Consider the following 26,082-nt stretch of genomic DNA (forward strand, 5'->3'; position numbering starts at 1 on the left):
AGTGACCTGAATCTTCAGCAGACCTAAATGGATGAAGGTTGGGCTTGAATCTGCCTCCCATCCACAAAACATCTCTCCATCACCCAGCAGATAAAAGTGTTTCTTTTGAAATCCTGCAGGAGTGAACCCCTCCTCTCGCCCCTCGGATCTTATCTCCCATAGCTTAAGAGAGAGTGCTGATCTCCCAGAAGAGGTTGAGATAACAGCATGAACGATACAAACAATCAGCCTGACACACTCATAAACCAGGTCTACTAAAGGATCATTTATCTTTCTATAGATGAGCTGTATGTGCGCACGTGTGTGTGTGTGTGTGTGTGTGTGTGTGTGTGTGTGTGTGCAGGTTTCACTATACACTTTTGAGGGCCAGAGTTTTTAAAATGTCCTCACTATTATGTGACATATCGAAAACAGATGTCTGTCAAACTCCAAAAAGGACTAAAACATCACAAAAGTATCTTAAAAGTAGTCAATGCAAGACATGCACTATATTTTAAGTCTTGTGAAACCATACAGTAGCTTTAAAACAACCTTTAAAAAATTAACCTTTTAGGGGCTGTTCACACCGAACACGTTCACTAAAAAAGGTGTCTCAAAACATGTTTTTAATTGTTGAAGTTTCTTTAAAACTTGACACACTGCATCTGAATATCCAAACTTCCCTACTATAGTATACCAATGGAGTAGTATGTCTGAACCATGTGAACATTAACTGAAGCTCCTAACCCGTATCTGCGTGATTTTATGCACTGCACTGCTGCCACACGATTGGCTGATTAGATAATCGCATGGATGATTGTTGGTGCCAGACGGGCTGGTTTGAGTATTTCTGTAACTGCTGATCTCCTGGGATTTTCACACACAACAGTCTCTAGAATTTACTCCGAATGGTGCCAAAAACAAAAAACATCCAGTGAGCGGCAGTTCTGTGGATGAAAATGTCTTGTTGATGAAAGAGGTCAACAGAGAATGGCCAGACTGGTTCAAACTGACAAAGTCTACAGTAACTCAGATAACCGCTCTGTACAATTGTAGTGAGAAGAATATCATCTCAAAAGAAAGTTGTTCCTTGTGCCTAAATGGTGCTTGTTTAACAAAACCCCGATAAGATTTATTTAGCGGTTGTTGTTATTACTTCATATATTCGGGTCACGGGACAGTTACCTCGTACCCTCGTGTGTCCGGAATTTATTCATACTACTCACATGCATACCTAAAGAACGTACTAGGTGTGTCCCAAACCACACACTTCTGCACTATTCTATGTCATTTTGAAGTGTAAGTAGTGCGAGTAGTATGTCAACCCTGAAAATGCAACAAAAAGATGTCTATTACGAGTACCCAGATGATGCACTTCTTCAACTGTCAAAACGGAGTGTAAAATGTTGGAGGCTTCATGCAATCAGCGCTCGCGGCTTGCCGTACGTAGCGGAAGGGGCGGAGTTACCTGGCTGCATTGCTGGTCTGACAAAACAAGTGTAAATAATGGAGAATGTAGCAACTAGTAAAATGTTTGTTAAGACAGTGAACCTTACAAATGTGAGTTTAATACTTTACCATCACCCCACACTGTGTGAATATGTACGTTGTTTGAGATAGAAGTGTTAGACTGAGGTTGGCTAACACACTAAAGCTAGCGGCAACACATCACATGCGTTTGAAACGTCACTTACGTCAGCTGTTCAACAGCAAATGCTTCCATAAAGTAAAAAAGCATTTAATGTCCAATTTGGGACGATACAACAGTTTGAAAATGTATACACTACAACTGCATAGTGTATATTGTAAGTGCATAGTGTATAGTGTGTCATTTGGGACACAGCTACTGTTTTACCGCTGAGAAGTGTGTCCTTCTTCAAAAGCAGTACATACTCTGACAGAACGCAATTTTGGACGCTGTTACGATATCTAAAAACGCAGCGCTCCTGCACAAGATGCCAAAAAAAACCAGCAAGGAAAACATTCAAAAACAGAAAAACATGTTCGGCGTGAACAGCCCAAACTTCATTACGAGTATTTTCCCCGCTTTCAGTGACTAATTACGTTTGCACAGGTCTGCCCTGAATGCATGGTTCATTGCAACATTTATTCTGTTTAACTAAATTTTCTCCATCAATGTTGAAAGTCATGCCTAAACAAAACCATGTATTATAGTAGATGAGTTGCTCCAAGCCATTTCGAGATCGCTAGGTAGAACATCAGCACAAAGCCTTTGGGAACCAGGTGAGAGAAAGCTAGGAAATAAATAGCTCTACTGAAGCCTGTTTTGAGTACAGGTAGGGAATATAGTAGGGAAGATGCATTCTAATAAGACGCTGCGCTACAATCAGACGTTGCGATTAATTAAACATTTTAACGTGTTATTTTTTCTTAATTGCGATTAATGCATTTACCGGTAATACCATATAAACCAACATAAACACTGGTTTGAAGGCCGGAACCTTTGTAATGTGTTGTTGTGTCCACCCGGAGTCATTATACTGACGCACACACCACAAACACACACACACACAACAGCGCTTCCTAGTCAGTGATCAAATGATGGAGAAAGGACCTCTTAACGCTATTTGATGTACAAACAAGCTTAGATGGGACTTGTGATGGAAATCAAGTATTTTTCAGCCTATGTAAGACGTTGACGCCCTGACGCGAATCATGAACACGGCTTCACGATTGCTGTAACAAAGCGGATAGCCACAGTCTACCAGCAGATTAATATTGTGGAGGATGACAGTGTAAGAGATTTAATGCCCATTGCAATGATGTGGAGACAGGTTCTCCCAATTAGTCTCTGGGAAACATTTAATGCTACTTGATATTTTAGTACATTTTTATCTTTATACTGTGAAAGCTTTGTTTGGAAAATATTAATACTGCATTATATTGTTACATATTGTTTTGTATTCTTTCCTAAGATGGAAATAAATGCATTTTGACAAGAAAATAAGTATATATAGTGTCAAATCTCAGCACTTTCAAAATCTGCGACAAAAAACTGCGATTAATCGCGATTAAAATATGTAATCGACTGACAGCACTATATTTTTTTCACAATTTTTTTGGATCACTTTCCATAAAATGTATAATGCATAAACAGCAGCATGGAATAAACACTGGGCTACATTTTGTATTAGTATTTGACATATTGCCAGTGACAAGTGAATTTGAAGAAAAAAAAAAAATCGGATTTGATCAGATGTACAGCCTTTGATGTCAACAACTAAAAATATGGGGCTCATTTTTTCCTTCTTTTTAGAAGTTTTAAAAGCCTATGTATTTTTGCTATCTTATCTATGTATGACTCTATGGTTAGTTGCATTGTATTATTTGCATTTAGCATTGTTTTTCCCTCCTGTCCTATCAGAACAGACCTGCGACTCCACTGTTCTACATAAGATGTCTTTGTTTGTCATAAAAAAAATTGAAATCCCTTCAAATATTTAATGAATCACCATTGGGCTGCATCAACCTTAAACATATTTTCCCTGGTTGTGGTCTAGGAATTGTTTTTTTACATTATTCCCTCCAAGGCCACATAATTCTCAATGTGACCTCATTTGAGCAGTGCAGCTCCATTTCAGAGCATAAAAGCAAATAGCTTTATGCATTTTATGCTTTTTTTATAGCCGTTATTCTTAATGCTGCATCCCAGCACTGTGCAAGGTGAGTCTTTGAGCTTTGTGAAGCTGTTGGTGTCACATATTTTACACACAACACAAATTTAATATATTTCACACCAGGGTCTCTCTGCGGAACAGCTCATAGTCAAAGAATGTGCTTCCTTCTGGGTTATTTTTCTTTGCTTTCGCTTGTCTTCAGTAAAGGAAGGGAATTATAAACTTGTCCTGCGACCTGACCATGCTCTCAGTGCCATAGCAATAACAGAGATAAATGTTTTGTTTGGTTAATGACCAGGCGCCGTGGCATTTCAAGATTAACTGGGATAGTTGTGATGTGCATGTAAAGTGAACACGAACAGTTTGTCATGATTATTTGCCTGGTGGAGGTGGTACGGTCTCCATAAACCTGTATGTTTATGGTTCATGTGTCTAACTGTTCTACAAACAACATGGATATTCAGTTTTCAATTTGTCTTCTTTTATTTTAACACTCCCTTTGAGTTATCTATGTATGTACAAGATTGAAAACTGTGTTGTAAAATAATTTTCTGGTGACTTATTTTGTTTCATAGTTCATAAACAACCCAAAATATGTAAAGGGTTTCAAGTTTGCATTTTCTCAATTTTAATGTCTCCCAGACTAGTTTTAATGCTCCTAGTTATAGGAATTTTCGGGGCCCAATACAACTAAAAGGTACGTTTTTTCCAAACAATGGCAGATGGGGGTAGCGTTCGAGAAACCTGTTCTTGGAAACAGTCATTATTTGTTCTTAATTCTTTTTGGTGATGCTAGTGGTGCACAAATTACACACTTCAACTTTTAAGTCAACATGAAATGGCATGTAACACATTTAAAGGAAGGAATATTCCAGGTTCAATACAAGTTAAGCTCAATCGACAGCATTTGTGTTATAATGTTGATTACCACAAAAATACATTTTGACTTTAAAAAAAAAAAAAAAGAAAGAAAGAAAAGTTACTGTGAGGCACTTAAAATGGAAGTGAATGGGGCCCATTTTTGGAATATACTTGGCCTATTTCATTGAAACAGGATTTCGACAGTATGTCACAGATGCTGCCCATGCATAATAAGTTGTATTTAACCTGGAATATTCCTGTAAACTGAAGACCTTGGACACTCTTCATGGTGAGTTACATTGTTTTTGTTTCTATGCCAGAGTTTATCTGTGTGCATGAGCTACATCATTAAACTAAATGACAGGAAACTTCTTTTCCATAACTACGACCACACACACACACACACACTCTCTCTCTCTCCCCCCCTCTTACATGGACAAACAAACATACACACACTGGCAAACACTTTTGCATGCAAATTACACATATACTCACATTACAGGATTTCTATCAATAACAACAACAACAAAAAAAGAAAATGTAATGTTTGGGATATTTCTTTCAAGTAATAAGTCATAAAATAGACAAACATCTATAATTGATTCCCCATTTGAAAAATGAGATTGGAGACCCATGAAGCTTCTTAGTCTTGACTAGCATGTCATACATGTGGCTAAAAAGTGAATAATAATAATAAACTATTATCCCCAGAGCTGAAGTCCAACAGGTGGAAATGGTTCCAAAGTTTTGGCCAGCTATTCTCGTGTAGCCAGATTTTCACTAAAGTCTTGTCCACATTTTTAGCTTATTCTGACCAAGAACCGCTGACTTAGAATGTAAAGGTCGGTCTGAGTGACATGAACTGTGACCAATCAGTTTGATTTGTTTTAATGTGCCTTTTAGGGCCAGGTTTATCTAACACAATTATACAACAACAGAGTGCAACAGAGCCCACCCACTTCTTGTTTCCGTAACTATTTTTCCCATAATGTTTGTACGTAGGAATTTCATTAAATTCTTCATAAAAGAGTTCTAAGCACATTACAAACTTTGATTTGAAGCAAAAAAAGTATTTGAAAATCAGACATAAAGACAAAGGTACTAGAGTGTGTACTTACTGTAACAGCATGATCTTATGAAAATTACGTGACTGTGGCAACATTTTTGCAAAACAAAATTACATGCTTCATTACACCTCGTCCTAACCAGACAAGACGCAATAAGTTTCCAGCAGCAAGCTATCTGTCTGTCCACACCAGACGCGACGTGACACTGTGATATTAATACACTAAAATGAGGATAATTAACAATAAAATGTAGAAAACAGAGCAATTACAGATGGAACAGTCTGTTTATTGAACGCAACTAATTTTTTCACATAAGCTCAATAACACTTTCTACGGCAACCCCCAAGGGGATAAATACACAGTCACACTGTTTCACACACATACACAGGGCAAAGTTACATTATGAATCGCATCCTTATTTAGTCTGTTACGATTGTTTATGTTCAAGTGTTACTCCTGTTGTTATTTCGCCGATCTCCACGTGAGAGGGAAGCAGAGAGAAAGTCAGAATAAGCTGGTATGTCTCCCCTCTGCCATTGTGAACTGGTGTGTGTGTGTGTGTGTGTGTGTGTGTGTGTGTGTGTGTGTGTGTGTGTGAGACAGAGCTCTGGCTGAAGAGAACGAGACCTCAAGCACAACATTCCCTCAAATCAAGTTGTTCTGAACCGGCTAGTGAGATGCGGCTTTAATATACTGTTAAAAGAATAATTTTAGACCCATTTGTTGACTGCGCTGCCTGGCGCGATGTCACAGAAATAGAAATCATTCCAAAAATAGAAAGCCCTGTCGCTCATCGTGTGTTGCGGTTGGTTAGGACAAAAACTCTGATTAACACTGAAAAACATACATTTTATCGCGTGTCGCGGCATTGCGTCGCATCTGGTTAGGACACGGTGTTACACGGTTTGCCGCAGTTTCCCAGTGAAATGTCCAGCGAGGGGCGACAAAAGCAAGTGAATTGGTGTCATTTTCAGGCAAGGTTTTTAAGGTGCATGTCAGATAAAGGTTTAATGAGTAAAACATACCACTAACAAAAAACTTTAACCTAACCTAACCAATAGTATCTTAAAAGCAAATGAGAAGTGAACAAAACAGACATCCTTTCCCTAAACTAAAACATAAACCTAATCGAAAGTGTCATAAAAGCAAATTCAACATAAAAAGCTAATTTTCTGAAGCAGCCAAGTCATCTCAAGTCACTTCAATCACACTTTCATCTCACCTGTTAGCTTGCGTGTTTGACTGGGCTTGAGCCTCTGTCTTCCGAGTCCAAAGTCCAACACTCTATCAAGAGAGCAACCACGGAAGCTAATGTCATTGGAATAAGTGTGTAAATGTAGGTGGGTCTGTAATACAATCATTAAAATGTATAATATTTCAAATGAAAAAGTGTTTTGATATCATATAATAGCAGTGTGTGAGTAATAGAGCAAAAAATAAGTGTTTATAAAGTTGTAATTGGCCGTTGAAGTTATGATTTTTGTGAAAGTGAATAAAACACACAGTTGTTGTAGCGCCTCTAGTGTTAATTTCACCAGGAAACTGTGGTGGGCAGCACATAAAACTCAGTTTGCAAACATTTTGCTATACTAATGTTCATTCTATAAGGTTTGTAATCACCGTCTTTTATGAGGGAATAAACTACAATCCCATGAAACTTTGTGAATGACATACCTGTAATCAAATAAAAACCAATGAAAAATAAGTAAATAAATAACTATTTATTTAAAGTTGTTGATTATAAGTATAGAACAACATATTTGTTTAACTTCATTGCAAACTATTCCGATATATTCAAATATGTAAGTAGTTTGAGAGTGTAGGGAGAGCTACTCGATTGCATCATTCACAGTGCATCATGGAAGTGGGCGGTCACTGCAGAGCTCTTTTGGCATACTTTGTTTGCAACGACTCTCTGATTGGTGAATCTTTCTCTTCAGGATTATGGGTAGTGTAGTTCCTCAACAGGAAACCCACTATTAAACATTTCAGTATTATAGTAACGGCACCTCACACCAAGTAAGAATAACTGCAAACAAAAGTAGCAAAGTAGTGTTTAAACTGCGGATTTCAATGCAGCATTAGAGTTTGCTTTTACAGCTGGCTGCGGGGTGCAGGTGAGAAACCCCAGTGAGCCCCTAAGATGAATGGCATACTTTTGCATGAAGGTGAAACACTGCATAATAAGGGGGGATGGAATAATTTCTCCATTTTGAAGCATTTCCTAATCTATTTATGAATAATGTTTGCCCTTATTTGTGGAGAACCAAATGGCTACTTGCTGAAAATAGAGAGCTGATGTAAAATTGAGGTCTGACCACATTATTTCCCAGAAAGCAAGTGAACTAGAGTAACTGGCCTGTTTGAGAAAAGAGGTTCCAAAGGATAGCAAACCAAAGGAAGGGGTCGGTTTACAGCCGCAGGAAGAGCTGCCGATCTCTTGGGGCACGTGCTCCTTCTTGCATAACTGCCTGGGAAATAAATATTAATTTAATGAAAGATGAATGACCTTTCTAGATTTTTATGGATCCTTTTTCTAGATAATAGACAGAGCGCACAAACCATAGATTAGGAGCAACTCAGCAGCCTTTAATTTGTGTCCTGCATCATGCCTAGTTATGAATTTACACTTATATACACATAATCATCCCCCAAAAGTTGTGTGAAAATTGTATAATGTGCTTTTAATTTCACATCTAATGCATTATCATTCTAACTGACAATGTTAAAGTTCACTAATCATCGTACAAAATATAAAATATTTTTGGTTCAAGTCAAGTTAAGCTTAATTGACAGCATTTGTGGTAAAATGTTGATTACCACATACATTTATTTTGTCTCGCCCCTTGTTTATTTAAAGAAAAATAAAAAGGGAGGTCACGTGACACCATGCAAGAAGCAGACGTGTGAGCGACGAGCTCTGCGCACTTTGCTAAATTTGTAATTATTTTCATGTTATAATCTGGTGAAATTTGATACACCCAGTTACACATTTGCTCTTTGAGGCAAAACATGGCAAAGAAGTCAAAATCCTCGGGCTCTGGAGACATTAAAAGACACTTACGTGTTCAGGATGAAAGCCCCGACAGGCCTACAAACCGGGGACTCGATTTGGATGGCACGGCGGGAGATGAGATCCAGCGTCAGTTGTCCAACATGTCGGTGATATTGACGAAGGTTCTTGCTGACTTGGAGGATCTCGCTGTAATACGTCGATCGATTATGGCGATGGAAATAAAATTCTCTGAGTTAGTTACAAGAGTGACTGATGTTGAGAGACGAATCGATTGTCTGGATCACTTTTGCTCTGATGTTTCCAGCCAAACTGAGAATAGAAACAAAGGACGGTCGCAAAGTATTTACATGTCCCAACCGGGCAATGTCTTTTATTGAATCAATGGGTGAGTAAACCATTGGGTGTTTCTCATGTGAGTGGGTCGACTCGCTGTACTTACTCTGATTTTGAGGAAGTTGGGCGTCATTTTGGTTTCTTTTTTCTTTTTGAGTTGGTTCCATCGAGCGGCTGGAATTTGTTTTGTGAATAACACTTTTCCTTAAAGAAACTTTTGCATTGACAAAAGATTACATTTGCATTGAAGTTCCCGGCCAGTTTGAGAGTGGACAATACGGATGACCGCAAAATATCTACATGCTCACACAAAGGATGTCTTTTATAAAGTTGACAGATTGTGTAAGTCATGGTATTTACATTTATGCGGCCTCCGAGTGAAATGACTCGACCATCCGGGGAACCGGGATGCCGGTTTTGTTTCTTTTTGTATTGGTTCCGCCTAGCGGCTGGAGCTTGTTCTATTGAATAACACTCCTTTGGAACAGCTGTGGATTAATCTGTTCGTTCTTCGTGCTTATTCCTCCTGCTGGCTGGAGTTTGTTTTGTTGAGTATTTTTACAGAACATTGGAATGATTACGTCATCTGCTGAACTCATAAGAGCCGGTTCACTGAACATTCGTTTGTCTGTCCGAGGAATCTGAACGGTTTTATATCAGCTGGAATTTGTTTTGTGGAAGATCACACCTTTGAGACAGTTCTGTGAATGAATCTACACGTCCTTTGTGTTCATTCTTCCTATTGGCTGGGGTTTATTTTACAAAGTATTTTCTGTTATGTAATTTTGCCTCACAAATTTGTTTTTGACACACAATTTATTTTTTCTACTATATCAAAATGTCAAATGTTAATATGAGTGTACTATCTTTCTCCACATGGAATGTAAATGGGTTGGGGCACCCCATAAAAAGAAGGAAGGTTATTACTTTTCTTAAACGTAAGAAATATGATATAGTGTTTCTTCAAGAAACACATCTTTCCCTGCAGGAAGCTGAAAAATATGGGAAGATATGGGGTGGACATGTTTTTTTAGTGCTGGCTCAAGTAAGAGTAAGGGAGTCATTATATTGATTAATAAACATCTACAATTCAAATGTCTCAAACAGACTAAAGATAAATTAGGGAGAGTCATTATTGTTTTAGCTGAAATTCAAGGTCAAAGGTTGATTTTGTCTAATATTTACGCACCTAATGCTGATGATCAGGGCTTTTTTATAGATCTTGAAGGGATGCTGCAAACCGCTGGCACCCCTCATGATATAATATTGGGAGGAGACTTTAATCTTTTGATGGACTCAGTCCTTGATCATAGTGAAGCAAAAGTGTGCAAGCCCCCTAGATCAACATTGATGCTTCACAGGATGTGTAAAAATCTTGGTCTTACAGATATTTGGAGACTTTTGAACCCATCTGGTAGGGACTATACATTTTTTCATCAGTCCATAAGATTTATTCTAGAATAGATTTAAAAAAAAAAAAACAAAAAAAAAAAACATTTATATCCAAATCCCTCATTTCATCTGTTGTTGATTGCTCAATTGGTGTTGCCATATACAGAGAAAAAGAAATCATATAGCAGGTGCCTTATGTGTCCCTTTTGCAAAATCCTGATTTCCAACAAATGTTAAAGACTGAAATCAATATTTATATGGAGACCAACTGGTCCTCAGTATCCTCTGTGGGCGTGGCTTGGGAGGCACTTAAGGCGGTTCTTAGGGGTCGGATCATACAGTATGCCTCATTCACCAAAAAATCCAAAGCACAAGAACTTGTGGAGTTGGAAGGAAATATTAAAAATGCAGAGGCAGAGCTGAAGTGCCATTTGTCATCTGATGGCCTCAGAGAACTGACCCGATTGAAATACAGATATAATACTATTTTGTCGTGGAAAGTGGAGTTTTGGCTATTCAGGGCAAGACAGTCATACTTTGATTTGGGGGACAAAGCAGGAAAACTTTTGGCTAGATATATAAAGCAGAGAATGTCTTTTTCTACTATTCCCTCAGTGAAATCTGCTGGTGGTGAAATATTTACCTCAGCCATTGATATTAATAATGCTTTTAAAGAATTCTACTCTGATCTCTATAGTTCCACATCTTCATCTACTGATGAAGATATTAGAAACTTTGTGGAACCATTAGATCTCCCTAAACTGACGACTGAGCAAAAAAATTCTCTTGATTCTGAGATAAACTTTGAGGAGCTTGGCGAAGTTATTAAGGCCTTACCTGCAGGCAAGGCTCCGGGGCCTGGCGGCTTTGCCGCTGAGTTTTTCAAATCTTATGCTACAGAACTGGCTCCACTTTTGCTAGAAGTTTATACTGAATTGTTAAAGAATGGAAAGCTCCCGCCAACCATGACACAAGCCCGGATCAGTCTGATTCTTAAAAAGGACAAAGATCCAAGCGAGTGTAAGAGTTACCGTCCAATTTACCTGATCCAGTTAGATGTAAAAATTTTGTCAAAAATTCTGGCTAATCGATTAAGTTATGACATCTCTTATACATATAGATCAGGTGGGCTTTATTCGAGGCTGTAGCTCTTCTGATAATATTAGGCGTCTCATCAATATCATGTGGTCAGTAGCAAATGAACAATCTCCAGTCGCTGCCATCTCACTTGACACCGAAAAGGCATTTGATATGGTAGAATGGGATTATCTTTTTAAGATTTTGGAAATGTATGGGTTCGGGAGTACTTTTATTGGTTGGATTAAGCTACTTTATAGACACCCTGTAACGGTGGTACAAACAAATGGACTAATTTCAGATTATTTTACTCTGAATAGGGGCACCCGGCAGGGTTGCCCTCTTTCCCCATTATTGTTCTGTCTTGCTCTGGAACCATTAGTAGCCATGATAAGAAAGGAGGATGATTTTCCAGGGATGATTGCGGGAGGTATGGCACATAAGCTTTTGCTATACGCAGATGATATTTTTTTATTCGTCTCTGACCCTATGCCTTGTCTCCACAGAATTATTAATTCCTTTTCCAAGTTCTCTGGATACAAAGTCAATTGGCCTAAATCTGAAGCTTTGGCTTTGACAGCGTACTGTCCAATAACGGCTTTTCAGCCAGGCAAAAATTTCTAATTTTTGCTATAATTGTAAGAGACCACTGTAATGTGTGTTTGTGTCGGATGGGGGGATGTTCGGGGGGGGAAAGATTTAATTTATATACAGGTGCATCTCAATAAATTAGAATGTCGTGGAAAGTTCATTTATTTCAGTAATTCAACTCAAATTGTGAAACTCGTGTATTAAATAAATTCAATGCACACAGACTGAAGTAGTTTAAGTCTTTGGTTCTTTTAATTGTGATGATTTTGGCTCACATTTAACAAAAACTCACCAATTCACTATCTCAAAAAATTAGAATATGGTGACATGCCAATCAGCTAATCAACTCAAAACACCTGCAAAGGTTTCCTGAGCCTTCAAAATGGTCTCTCAGTTTGGTTCACTAGGCTACACAATCATGGGGAAGACTGCTGATCTGACAGTTGTCCAGAAGACAATCATTGACACCCATCACAAGGAGGGTAAGCCACAAACATTCATTGCCAAAGAAGCTGGCTGTTCACAGAGTGCTGTATCCAAGCATGTTAACAGAAAGTTGAGTGGAAGGAAAAAATGTGGAAGAAAAAGATGCACAACCAACCGAGAGAACCGCAGCCTTACGATTGTCAAGCAAAATCGATTCAAGAATTTGGGTGAACTTCACAAGGAATGGACTGAGGCTGGGGTCAAGGCATCAAGAGCCACCACACACAGACATGTCAAGGAATTTGGCTACAGTTGTCGTATTCCTCTTGTTAAGTCACTCCTGAACCACAGACAATGTCAGAGGCGTCTTACCTGGGCTAAGGAGAAGAAGAACTGGACTGTTGCCCAGTGGTCCAAAGTCCTCTTTTCAGATGAGAGCAAGTTTTGTATTTCATTTGGAAACCAAGGTCCTAGAGTCTGGAGGAAGGGTGGAGAAGCTCATAGCCCAAGTTGCTTGAAGTCTAGTGTTAAGTTTCCACAGTCTGTGATGATTTGGGGTGCAATGTCATCTGCTGGTGTTGGTCCATTGTGTTTTTTGAAAACCAAAGTCACTGCACCCATTTACCAAGAAATTTTGGAGCACTTCAGGCTTCCTTCTGCTGACCAGCTTTTTAAAGATGCTGATTTCATTTTCCAGCAGGATTTGGCACCTGCCCACACTGACAAAAGAACCAAAAGTTGGTTAAATTACCATGGTGTTGGTGTGCTTGACTGGCCAGCAAACTCACCAGACCTGAACTCCATAGAGAATCTATGGGGTATTGTCAAGAGGAAAATGAGAAACAAGAGACCAAAAAATGCAGATGAGCTGGAGGCCACTGTCAAAGAAACCTGGGCTTCCATACCACCTCAGCAGTGCCACGAACTGATCACCTCCATGCCACGCCGAATTGAGGCAGTAATTAAAGCAAAAGGAGCCCCTACCAAGTATTGAGTACATATACCGTAAATGAACATACTTTCCAGAAGGCCAACAATTCACTAAAAATGTTTTTTTTATTGGTCTTATGATGTATTCTAATTTGAGATAGTGAATTGGTGGGTTTTTGTTAAATGTGAGCCAAAATCATCACAATTAAAAGAACCAAAGACTTAAACTACTTCAGTCTGTGTGCACTGAATTTATTTAATACACGAGTTTCACAATTTGAGTTGAATTACTGAAATAAATGAACTTTTCCACGACATTCTAATTTATTGAGATGCACCTGTATATCTGATTCCGTATTTTATGTTGTGTGTATTGTTTTATGAATGGAATCAATAAAAATGCTAATAACAAAAAAAAAGAAACCGTCATGGATAAAATTATTAAGGTAGGTTTCTTTCAACTGTACAGTCGGGTAAATGGCTGTAAATGACATACTTTTAAATTGATTGTACCAAAATTAATTGCAATAATATTTACAGTGCAATTTTTTTTAATAAATTATCAAAACGGAACACTTCTGATTTGTCTGCAAACTTCAAAACACTTGTTCGGTTTTGGTAATAATGCCTGCATAAATTGAAAAGTACAACTTCTAAGCTTTCAAACGATCCCTGTTTTGTGTTGGACAAGACTGTAGTTATTAACTGTTACAATAGCAGGCTGAAGAAGGCTGGATCCAAATGCAGTTATTTAATGAAAAAACTCAAAGACTCACAAAACACTGAAGAATAAATAACAAAACGCCGGAGAAAATGCAAAACTTGAACACATATCTATATTGCAGTCTGAAATAAACAGAACAAGAACCAACAGTGAACAGAGGAAAACACAGGGATTAAAAACACAGAGACTAATGATGAAATGAGGGACACCTGACACTATTGAACACAAGGACCAATGAACAAAGACCATGAAAAGAACTACAAAACCCATAAACAAACAAAAGACATGAAATGAACAATAAACATACCTAGCGACCCCTGGTGGTTGCCCAGGTAATCCTTACAGAGCCCCCTACTAAGGAATGGCTCCTGAAGCTCCTTAACACATAAAAATAAAAATAGTTCCTGGGTGGACCAGGAGGCGGAAGCTCAGGGGGCGGAGCCACAGGAGGCGGAATCCCAGGGGGCAGAGCTGCAGGAGGCGGAGGCTCAGGGGGCAGAGCCGCAGGAGGCGGAAGCTCAGGGGGAGGAGCCGCAGGAGTCTCAGGGCATGGAGTCCCAGGGGGCAGAGACACAGGGGGCAGAGCCACAGGAGGTCCAGGAGAAGGAGCCGCAAGAGGTGGAGGCTCAGAGGGCAAAGACACAGGAGACCCAGGAGGAGGAGCCGCAAGAGGCAGAAACTCAGAGGACTGAGCCGAAGGAGGCGAAGCCACAGTAGATGGAGCTATAGGAGGCAAGGGCTCAGAGGTTATGGCATCTGGGGATTCTGAGGGCTCAGAGGTCAAGTCAACATGGGACTCAAAGGGTTCAGAGTTCAGAGCGGCTGGGGACTCCGAGAACATGGCACTAGGGGAGTCAGAGAGTATGGCACTAGGGGATTCGAACTACAGACTGGTAGTTTGTGTCTAACAGGTGCTGGCCACTGGACTGAGCAACAGACTGGTCGATGGCCGCTGGAGACTGGACAGGCTCGCCATGGAAGACTCAAAGGGTGGAGCCGCTGGACAGGGATCAGCAGACTGGGCGGTGGCCACTGGACAGGTGTCATACTGGAAGTGGGCGGCCGCTGGGCACTAAACAGACTGGTAGCTTGTGTCAGACAGGTGCTGGCCATTGGACTGAGCAACAGACTGGTCGACGACCTCAGGAAACAGGGACAGACTCGTCAACGGCCTCAGGGAATGGGGACAGGCTCGTCGATGGTCTCAGGGAACGGGGACAGGCTCGTCGATGGCCTCCGTGGCCGGGAGTGCCGGCAGTGACTGGAGAACAGCCTCTGTGGCCGTGAGCACTGGCAACAGCAGGGGAATGACCTCTGTGGCCATGAGTGCCGGCAGGGGAATGACCTCCATGGCTGTGAGTACTGGCAGCGATAGGGGAATGACCTCCGTGGCCGTAAACACTGGCAGTGACAGGGGAACAGCCTCTGTGGCTGTGAGCACAGGCAGTGACAGGGGAACAGCCTCTGTGGCCGTGAGCACTGGCAGCAACTGGGAAGCAGGAGCCCTTCTCCTCCTCCTCTTCCGGATGACCGTGAGCACTGCTGTGGGAACGGCCTCTGTAGCCGAGGACGCTGGCACTGGGATGGACTAGGCTTCGGGCGCTGGCTCTGGGACGGGTGAGGCTTCAGGCGCTGGCTCAGGGATGGGCGAGGCTTCAGGCACTGGGTCTGGGACGGGCGAGGCTTCAGGCGCTGGCTCGTTGACCGTGGCATGTGTGTGCGCTGGCTCGTTGACCATGGCAGGTGTGGTCAGCTGGACCACCGAGTTGGGGACCACTGGACCTCCGTTATGGGAATCTCTGAGGAGGAAGCCTTGAGAGTCGCATGGGGACTGGAGCAGTACCCCACTATGTAGAGGGAGGAACTTAGCAGTAAGGCATATTCTATGTATTGTTCCAAAGTACAGTTAAAGCTGCCTCCTGGCATCCATGATTGATGGACTCATTGAGCCCAAATCGAAATAGGTCCTTTAACACAAGCTCTCCCTAGTTTACATAATCTGCGAGGGCACAAAAAAGCTTAGTGAACTCTTCAATTGTTTCACCCTTCTGCTTCAGATGTATTAGTTCCACTGCTGGACCCATTTCTTTGGTTGATTGTTCTGTAACAATAGCAGGCTGAAGAAGGCTGGATCCAAATGCAGTTATTTAATAAAAAAATTAAAGTATTCACAACACACTGGAGAATATTGCAAAACACCAGACAAACTGCAAAACTTGAACACATAGCTACATTAGTCTGAAATAAACAGAACAAGAACCGACAGTGAACAGAGGAAAACACAGGGATTAAATACAAAGAGACTAATGATGAAAGAAGGGACATCTGACACTAATAAACACAAGGACCAATGAACAAAGACCATGAAAAAGAAATACAAAACCCATAAACAAACAAAAGACACGAAATGAACAATAAACGTACATAGTGACCCCTGGTGGTCGCCCAGGTAATCCTTACATTAATATTTTGACAGTATTTTTTTTTATGGCAGGCCCATCCAAGCTTAAAAGGTTAAACTTCTTAAAGAAAAAAGATTACACAAATTATTTGAAATAATGTAGCCACATATGAAAAGACCCTACTTGTACATCAGCATAATAAAAAAATAAAAAAATAAATAAAAAAAACAATTTTCTAAGTTTCTCAATCTAGTTATTTTTCACCCACCCTTTACTATTTAAAAATGATAAAGTTCTTGAAACTTGAGCTGACATATAGGGCTGAAATTGTATATAAAATAGGGTCCAAAAATCAAAAAGTGTGAAAAGGCTTCTATTTTGCATTATTTTCTATCAACAATTTCAATTGTTCAACAATTTTAGTGAAAAGTTTAACTAAAAAAATTGACATGAATTTCTGAATGGCTTATACAGTATATTTGCAGCCCAATATTTGTTGAAAGTGGCCTGTTCAGTGGCTAAAATTGTGTACCTCTGGAACGTGAGATAACTCATTCGCAGATTTTGATGTTAAAATGAACGTTTAGATGTGCCGTTCACAACATGTTCTGTCTTAATGGAAAGCTTGTGAGTTTAAAAATGTGAAGTATCCATAGGGTCCATACAGTGAGATGGTTCTACTGATCTCTGATCTGTTGGTTGAATATCTGAGCCAGAAGATCACAGATTCTCTTAAGCACACTTCAAAGGGTTAACCTGATCCCTGCGCTTTGCCGATGCACAGGAGGTTAATGTAACGTTCCCTCAACAGTGTGGGAAAAATGTCCAGGGTGGCAGAGGAAAGACAGAGAGGTCAACCCCACCGACAGTCTCTAGAGAAAAAACACTGTCCTGTTTACTCAAAATTACCTTTAAACCCCTCAAAAATACCCGCAAAATGTCAATAAAGCAATAAGACTGCCAAGTTTTTTGAAACAACTTTTATTTTAAAACTAAGTCAACATAAACATGACCTTTGACCCAAGGTTTTTCATGCAGTTATTGATTCAATCTCTATCGCAACAGTGAATAATTAACTCTATTTACATAGCAGTGAGGTAAAAACTTTTGTGGCCACATGATTAAGAAAATTAGTGATTAGTGAAAGTCATTAAACACAATTTTTGTCTTATTCATCATGTAGCAGTGTGTGTTGCTAAACATCTTTATGAAACATGTTGTATGCTGCTCTGTACATCAAATGTGATATCTCATATGCCTTTTGCACAGTGTATGATCACAAAATGATATTGCAAATTCACAAAACTTTATACATCTTAACGAGGATTTGTGCTGGCATCATTGTGAATTGAGCTCTTGAAATCTGGATGCAACTTTTTACATTAAATATCAAGATTTTAGACAACAGTGTTCTAAAAACGTTCTTCTTTTAATGACGGCAACGTGGTAAATTCACACCGATTATTTTTATATTGTTCTTTAAAAAGAATCAAACACCAAGGAAGACATAAGACACATTGAAACATAATTTGTTCTCATCCACAAATAATTGCTGTAATTAAATCATCCACGATTTCAGTCTAGACTGTCCGGACTGTTACAAACACAGATTCCCATCACATTAACAAACTAGCAGGGGCATAGCAATCACTAAAAAAAATTCTACATTCATCCCCAAGTAACCTGCGCCTGCAGAATTCATAAGGAACGCCCCTCATTTACAACGTTTGACATATTCCCTGTTTCTTGCATGTTTATTTATTGAATATTTTGTCTAATTTGATTATGCTTTTGGACGCCAATAAGAGTGCAGTACTCTCAGCTTCATTTAAAGGAATAGTTCACCCAAAAATGTGAAGAAAAACAATCTGTCATAATTTACTCACCCTCATGAACTGTATGACTTTCTTTATATAAAAATATAAATTTGCCATGGATAGTGCCTCACTTTAAAAAAAAAGATCCATGTGACTCCAGAATCATATTCTAAGTCTTTTGAGGGCATGAAATTGGTTTCAGTTATAACTCAAAATGTACGTTATTCCTTTAACACATTTACCACCATTAAAAAATATTTTGTATTTATTTATTTTTTTGCTGCTTGTTCAATTTACTTAATTAAAATGAAGTTTTAAGGAAGTGTTGAAATTAAGTGTTATTTTATGCATTTCTCACCTGGCATATAATAAAATAAATTAAGTTGGACCAACATAAGAAAAAGTATTGAATAAACTTTAGTAAATTGAGTTTGACGAACCTATTTAAGTTGAGTTAAAACCATTATATTAACTAAGGGTAATGACTTTAATATTTAATATTAAAGAATTTAATATTAAACATTAAATATGTTTTGATTCGCTGTGATTTAATTTTTGGTGGCAGTATTTTAGCTTGGCATTGGAAACCTGTTGCGTTGCGTCCCGTCAGGATGTTTAAATCCATCTAGATTGATGGTAAACAATTTCAGTTGTGATTTTGTGATCTTTTTTTGCACGTCACCCTTCAGACAACAGAAATGCTCACTAGCCACACTTCCTTTAGTCACATGACCTTTCACAGGAAAAACAGCTGGTGTGCTACTGTTTGTGGACTGTGGGGGGTGTAATGAAAATCTGTGCTCATTGCTTTTCTTTATATAGCTTCAAACACAACAACAACAACCAGAGGAGGAAGATCACAGCACAGACAGATGTCAGAGGTCACATACAGTGTCACACTGACAGGGCGAACTCCCGAAGATGGTGAAGGAGGGACACGAGACAGAGACGCCAACAAAGAAAGGTGTACTTTCACTCTCAAACCTGCAAACTTTCTCCCTCCTTTGAGTATTCAACTTTACTTTGTGTCTTTCTTTTTCTAATTCTTACTTTAATCTTTCTCTTTGGGTGAATCTCATGAAAATGTGTACATGATGGATTACACCACCATATATATACATATATAAATTCACCGCCTGTCTTTCTTTCTTTCTATTTCTTTTCTTTTCTTTTCATTCTTTTCTTTCTTTCATTCTTTCACACATCAGTTTCAGTCATATTTTCAAGGCATTGTTCAGCATCTCTTCGTTTGAACTGAGCTGAATTCCTCTTGTCTTTTTCACCTGTATCTCTTCCTCTCTCGCTCTCTCTCTCTTCCTCCTGAGGCTCTTGTTTCAGTCTGACCACTTTGGCATGGGAGGCACTTGGCTCATTGCATGCAGTAATGCAGGTGGAGTTTGGGAAACTGCGGCTCCGGATGACTACAGCAGGGGGCGATGTGATCTCCCACTCTCTGTGGTCTGCTGAAGATCCCTCTTCCTCTTCCTCTTCCTCCTCCAGATGTGTGCCGGGGTTCCTCAGCTGCTCGATGGATTGAGACAGAACCTACGGAAAGAGAACGCAAAAGTGTGAGATGATCCACTAGTAAACATCCACACTTGAAAACGAAATGTTCAGTTTCCTAACATCACCGGTTTCCAAAGTATGCTGTAATGGAGAGCATTTTCAAAACGCTGTGTTTTCAGTGAAGGAAAACAGCATTCAAGTTCAAGACGTTTACATAGCGAAATCAATGCTTTTTCAAATGAAAACGTATTCATGCGGTTGTCACCTTAGTTTATAATGGGAGCTAACAAATCTAATTTGGGGGCCTGGGTAGTTCAGCGAGTAAAGACACTAACTACCACCCCTGGAGTCGCGAGTTCGAATCCAGGGCGTGCTGAGTGACTCCAGCCAGGTCTCCTAAGCAACCAAATTGGCCCGGTTGCTAGGGAGGGTCGAGTCACATGGGGTAACCTCCTCATGGTCGCTATAATGTGGTTTTCGCTCTCTGTGGGGCGTGTGGTGAGTTGTGCGTGGATGCTGCGAGAAAATAGCATGAAGCCTCCACACGCGCTACGTCTCCACAGTAATGCGCTCAACAAGCCACGTGATAAGATGCGCGGATTGACGGTCTCAGACGTGGAGGCATCTGAGATTCGTCCTCCGCCACCCGGATTGAGGCGAATCACTACGCCACCACGAGGACTTAGAGCGCATTGGGAATTGGGAATTCCAAATTGGGGAGAAAAGGGGAGAAAAAAAAACAAATCTAATTTGCACTCATGTTTAAAAAAAAAATACTTTTGGATGAGTAGCACCATGCTTGATGTAATCAATTCCAAACACCATTAGTTCTCACATCATGTGACCGATCATGACGTAATGCCTTTAAAAACGTGTCTGTAAATGAGATTTCAGAGCTTTGACAGAGAGGATGATTATCAGTGAATAATGACTGCAAATGTCAGTCGTCGCAGCTTGTACATTCTTCCTAACTTCTTCTTTCGTGTTTCACGGAAGTCATACAAGATAAGAGTGAGTAAATGATTAATTTGGAGTGATACATTAACATGATTTTTCACTCATTTACATCTTGTCTTATAAAGCAATAACAGCAACTCATATGGTCTGCCCTTCTGCCCTTCCCAGTATATTTACCCCCAAAACAGGCCACCCGGTCTGACTGCAGTCCTACTGTAAAAAGTAAAATAATACCACCCCTCAAAAAATAGCAGCAGTGAAATCTTTGCCTCAAAAATAAATGTGTTAATTTGTGCAATTCTCATTAGCAATATACATCTGTAAGTTCAAAATTTTAAAAGTTATTAAATTACCTCAAAATTAAGCTTTAGATGTTGCACACAATGACCTCATGGATCAGTGCATAGTGACAACCAGTTTTTTAGGAAAGTGCTGTGGTAGTTTTTGTTGCTGTTTAGTTATTTTTTTTAGCTTTCTCTGGGTGGTTGCTAGGGCGTTGCTATGCAGTTGCTAAGGTTTTCTGAGTGATTATAGCACATTTCATATTGTAATGAGATTTCACAGAACGAGTTTCATTCTGTGCCATTTGAGTCATCACTGAGTCTGTGTCATGTACTTGGCGCCATCTCCTGGTGGCCATATGTAACATTGTGCTTCATGTGGATTATCTAATGATCTATGCATCCGATTACCTTGTGTATGGGCTTGTTTGAAAGATAATCGCCTCCTCTAAGTATTTTATGTTCTGTTTAGTTTCGTGAAGTTATAGGCAAAAATGAGGCATATAAGCAACACCAACATAATTATCAAAGACATATACTTAGCTATTACTCGCTATATTTTTGTCTGTGAGTAAAACAAATAGGCTGGTTGTATTCTACTCTTTGAGACCTTTCCAACAACATATGACACATGGCTATTTGATGAGTTTGACATTTTTACTGATTGCAATAATATGTACAGTGCAAAGTTTCAAACTTGTGTGACTAATGACTAAACTAGCACATTTACAGAAATATTTATTCATGTGCACCGTCCCTTTAAATCTAAACTAAATTATGTAAAATAAAGAAACAGAGACATAGAGAGGTACGAAGAGGATAATACAACAGCCTGCTGGGATTTACTCACTTTCTGTCCCTGTATTAACCCACTTCCTGTTCCAATGAGGCCTCAGTCAGATAATTTAACAGCCTCGTTTGAGAGAAAAGAGCCATAAAAAATGTCTATTAGCAACACAGAAACACTGCAAGGCCACAGTCTCATGAAACACTCACACACTGCAGACATACTCTTAAAAAATAACTACTGAAGTCCTGCTAGAAAAAGCTGTTGAAATTAACCTTATGTAAAGATTTACAGCTAACTTAGAGTTTTTGTAAATGAGTTTTCTTTAAGATACCTGGCTGATGTGAACCTGCTGGTGGTACTGTTTCTGTTTTTCCACAAAGTTCTGGTGCTGTTGTTGTAGCACTAGCTGGGCCAGGGTGCTCTGAGGCAGCGGAGCTGACTGGGTCCGGTTCAGGGGCCGATGACGCGGTAATCTGGCGCGAGAGCTCACTGCCGGACGGTCTTTCATCACCAGAGGAGATGGAGACTGCACAGGAACACTACCTGTGAATGGACAGAGAGAGCAGAAAATACTGTATGTCTTCCCCAAAACACTTTCTGTGAGATTATTAATGTTTTTTAAGAGTTTTGTTTTGTTTGTAGCCGCCAAGTGCAACAGTCAATTTAAGAGTAAGCAAACTAAGGTAATCCTACACTGCGTTATTTGAATATCATTTGATTGGTCAGTTTATTAATGAGAGGAGCCTTCAGGGAAAAGACAAGTATTAATGGTTAATTCGTTGCTTTCTTTCACTCACCAGGGGAGATCATCTGTCTCTGCAGTCTCTGCTCCTTCAGCAGGAGGTGTTGCAATAGCGCCTGTTGACCGTTGCTCACTTTAGACTCCAGTGAGACAGGCGATGTAGCGGCCACGAGCCCCTCTGCAGTCCGATCTTTCAGTGCCGTACCCGTCTGAGAGAGGAGAGATCAGACACATCAGACTAGGCATATATCAGCCAGACAGAAGATAACATTTATAAATCTAAACATTATTTATGTGAAGTTACAATTTACAGTTACCGATTTTTTGCTAGGTGGTTGTCAGCATGTTCTAAATGGTTTTAAGCATGTTTTGGGTTGTCAGGGCATTGCTATGCAGTTGCTTAGGTGTTCTGAGAGTGTTTTTGAGCATTGCTATGCAGTTGCAAGTGTTTCTGGATGGTTGCTAGGTGGTTGCTTACTGGCCCAAGATAAAAGAGCACATTATTTATGTTAACTTATATTATATAGTTACCAATTTTGGAATTTTCAGAAGAACATGTGATGGCCACAATGTGTGGGTGGTTGCTAAGGTGTTTTTACCGTTTTTAGAGTGTTGCTATGCAGTTGCTATGGCGTTCTGGGTAGTTGCTAGGTGGTTGTCAGTGTATTCTGAGTGTTTTTTAACATGTTCTAGGTGGTTGGTAGTTCTGAGTTAGTGCATTGCCATGTGTTAGTGCTAGTGTTTTTTAATGGTTGCTAGGTGGTTGCTTACTGGCCCAAGTCAAAAAAGCAGATTATTATAGTTATCGATTTTTTTAATTTTCAGATGAACATGTGATAGCCAAAATTATTAGGTGGTTGTTAAGGTGTTCTGAGTGTTTTTTTAGAGCGTTGCTTTGAAGTTGCCAGGATGTTTTAGGTGGTTGCTAGGTGGTTGCTTACTGGTCAAAAATGCACATTATTAATGTCATTATTAATTTTCAGAAAATGTTTTGAGTTGTGCTTGCCATGCAAAACCCATGGCCACAATGTTTGGGTGGTTGCTAGGTGGTTGCTAAGATGTGCTGAGTGATAGTGCATTGCTATGCAGTTGTGAGGGTTTATGGATGGTTGCTAGGTGGTTGCTTACTAGCCCAAGTTAAAAGAGCACATTAGTTATGTGAACTTATAATTTAGTTATAGTTACTGATTTTTACATTTTCAAATTAACATGTGATGGCAACAATTTGTAGGTGGTTGCTAAGGTGTTCTGGGTGGTGATAGTGCATTGCTACGCAGTTGCTAGGGTGTTCTGGTGGTTGCTATGCAGTTGTCAATTTGTTCTGAATGTTTTTTAGTGTGCTCTGTGTGGTTGCCAGGGCATTGCTATGCAGTAGTTAGGTGTTCTGGGTGTGTTTTAGAGCATTGCTATGCAGTTGCTAGGGCTTCTGGGTGGTTGCTAAGGTGTTCTGAGAGAGTTTTAGACTGTTGCTATGCAGTTGCTAGGGTGTTCAGAATGGCTTTTAGTGTGATCTGGGTAGTTGCCAGGGCATTGCTATGCAGTTGCTAAGGTGATCTGAGTGGTTATTCTAGCATATTGCTATTAGGTTGCTAGTTTGCTCTGGGTGGTTGCTTGTCTCTATGACATTCTGGTCTCGGGTCCGTCTTTTTACCTGTTTCTTTTTTTCTTTTCTTTTAATTTTTTTGTCCAGTGCACAAAAATTACAAGTCTGATCACTTAGAAAAATACTAGTGCACCTCACCTCTGCATATTTTGAGGTATCATTCATGTCTGTAGTGCAATAAAGTTTAATACTTAGGGTTAGGGGTCTGCTCAAATCTCTTATTGAGCTATAGTACTAGTATTCCATGAGCTCTCAAACACTGCCATATTTCCATATTTTTCATATTCAAATATTCACTGGTCTGTATCACTCAGGCATGAGAGACTTACATCATGCCTCTTGCATATGAAATATTAATAACTGCAACCTTTTTAAAACACGTACAGTCAGCATTTGTGTTCTGCATCGTCCATACGTGCACGTAATTATCACACCACTTTTAGAATTCCCCAATGAGTCATTTAACTATTTTAAAATGTGAACGTGTTGAAAGTATTCTCGTCTTGATGTTAAAGTGATGCGTGTTTTGATTTGTTGGCATGTTATGTGGTTTTCAAACACTATTTCTTGAACTTTTTAACAGGCAGTTGATGAACGACAAGTTAAATTCATGCCCTGAAACCCTAAACCCGAGTGCCTTATTTACCTAAGGGCTAAAGATCCCACAGGTCAGAGGTCACAAGCCCCCAGGGCTCTACATTAATCCAGCCGGGCTTGAACACAACAACCCAGTGAAAGCAGAAAGTGAGATCTGTTCCTAAACCTTTTGCAAACAATACATCCGAACCTTCATCTTTTTTCAAAAACACACCTGATCTCTGCTCTCTACAAAAAGGATTGTCTCATCTCCGTCTCTTAATGTACCCGGCGAATTCCTCGTACAGTATTTTGTGCTTTCTCCACAAATAGATGTGAGTCTCACTGTCTCCTAAAAATACTGTATCGCAGTCACTGCTTTTTCTGTGAGATCTATTCATATCTGTTGCCAGCAGAATGAGATCTGTTGATGCTGTTTTTGTGTTTAACCCTAGAGGAAAGTTCTTACACTATTTCTTTGTTGGTTGCTCTGGAGCTTGAAGGGATAGTTTATACAAAACTGTAAAGTCCTACATAAGGTTTGTAAATGTGACGTGTCTGTGATGGATAGGAACTCACGCAGATGTGTGCATGAGCAGGGTGCAGTTCCTGTGTAAGGTTGGGTAAAGAGGGAGACGTGTAGAGATTCAGCAGAGATATGGATCCATCTGTCTTTAAGACACCACTCTGTGACAGACATCGCTGGAGAAGAGAGAGAAAGCATTACATCATTTGTTATGTAAGGCAGAGAAACACAAATTAAGTAACAAGAACACACCAAAGAATTGTTCTTCACTGGCAGTTTGAGGAGTGTTGGTTGATTTAGATCCAAGAACTATCAGGGTTCCTCGTGTCAATGACATAACCTCTCGTAAGCATTTAGATGGATAGATTTAGTCAGTGATGCCAGACCACAAAAATGAACATCCTCATTCCAGTAATCTAGAGTCGAAGTCAGTGTGTTTTATGACTAGATTTTTACATTTTCTGAATAAAGGCACGGCCACATTTACCAGTGCATTCATCTCAATGGGAATCCGCGCGATGGACTTCCGGTGGCAAATAATTTCCTCTCGTGGATTTTGCATGGAGTTAAAGTTTGGTAAACTTTGCTTGGTTTGGCAGTGACATCTGCGTGGGCGCTGCTTCATACACAGCTACACTGAATATTCACAATGGAAAAGTAAATAATTTTAGCAGCGAGTTTGTTTTTATCTACACTCTCACAGAGAATAAAGTGCAGCTTTAAGAAGAGGCTGCTTGGGATTTTGTTTTTTTCTGGTTTTACACGCACTTAACATCCACCCACACCTTCTTCACCCGCAGAATTTCACATTGCAAAGGTAAATGTGACAGCGTATTGAAGATGTGAGT

At 39.8% G+C, this 26,082-nt stretch overlaps 1 protein-coding gene across 3 annotated transcripts in view; it reads right to left on the reverse strand.

Moving 5' to 3' along the window:
• Positions 1 to 17,412: 17,412 nt before the first annotated feature.
• The window catches only part of LOC127425234 (histone deacetylase 9-B), a 48,039-nt gene continuing 39,369 nt past the window's right edge, over positions 17,413 to 26,082 (reverse strand). For all 3 annotated transcript variants that reach the window (XM_051670975.1, XM_051670973.1, XM_051670974.1), the window contains 4 exons: positions 25,288 to 25,410; positions 22,585 to 22,738; positions 22,119 to 22,330; positions 17,413 to 19,798 (listed from right to left, as the gene is read on the reverse strand). In XM_051670975.1, coding sequence (XP_051526935.1) covers positions 19,451 to 19,798; positions 22,119 to 22,330; positions 22,585 to 22,738; positions 25,288 to 25,410 — 837 coding nt within the window. In that variant the 3' untranslated portion in view covers positions 17,413 to 19,450. The remainder of the gene's footprint in view (positions 19,799 to 22,118; positions 22,331 to 22,584; positions 22,739 to 25,287; positions 25,411 to 26,082) is intronic.

Source organism: Myxocyprinus asiaticus, chromosome 34, assembly GCF_019703515.2.
Source record: "Myxocyprinus asiaticus isolate MX2 ecotype Aquarium Trade chromosome 34, UBuf_Myxa_2, whole genome shotgun sequence".
Taxonomy (NCBI): domain Eukaryota; kingdom Metazoa; phylum Chordata; class Actinopteri; order Cypriniformes; family Catostomidae; genus Myxocyprinus; species Myxocyprinus asiaticus.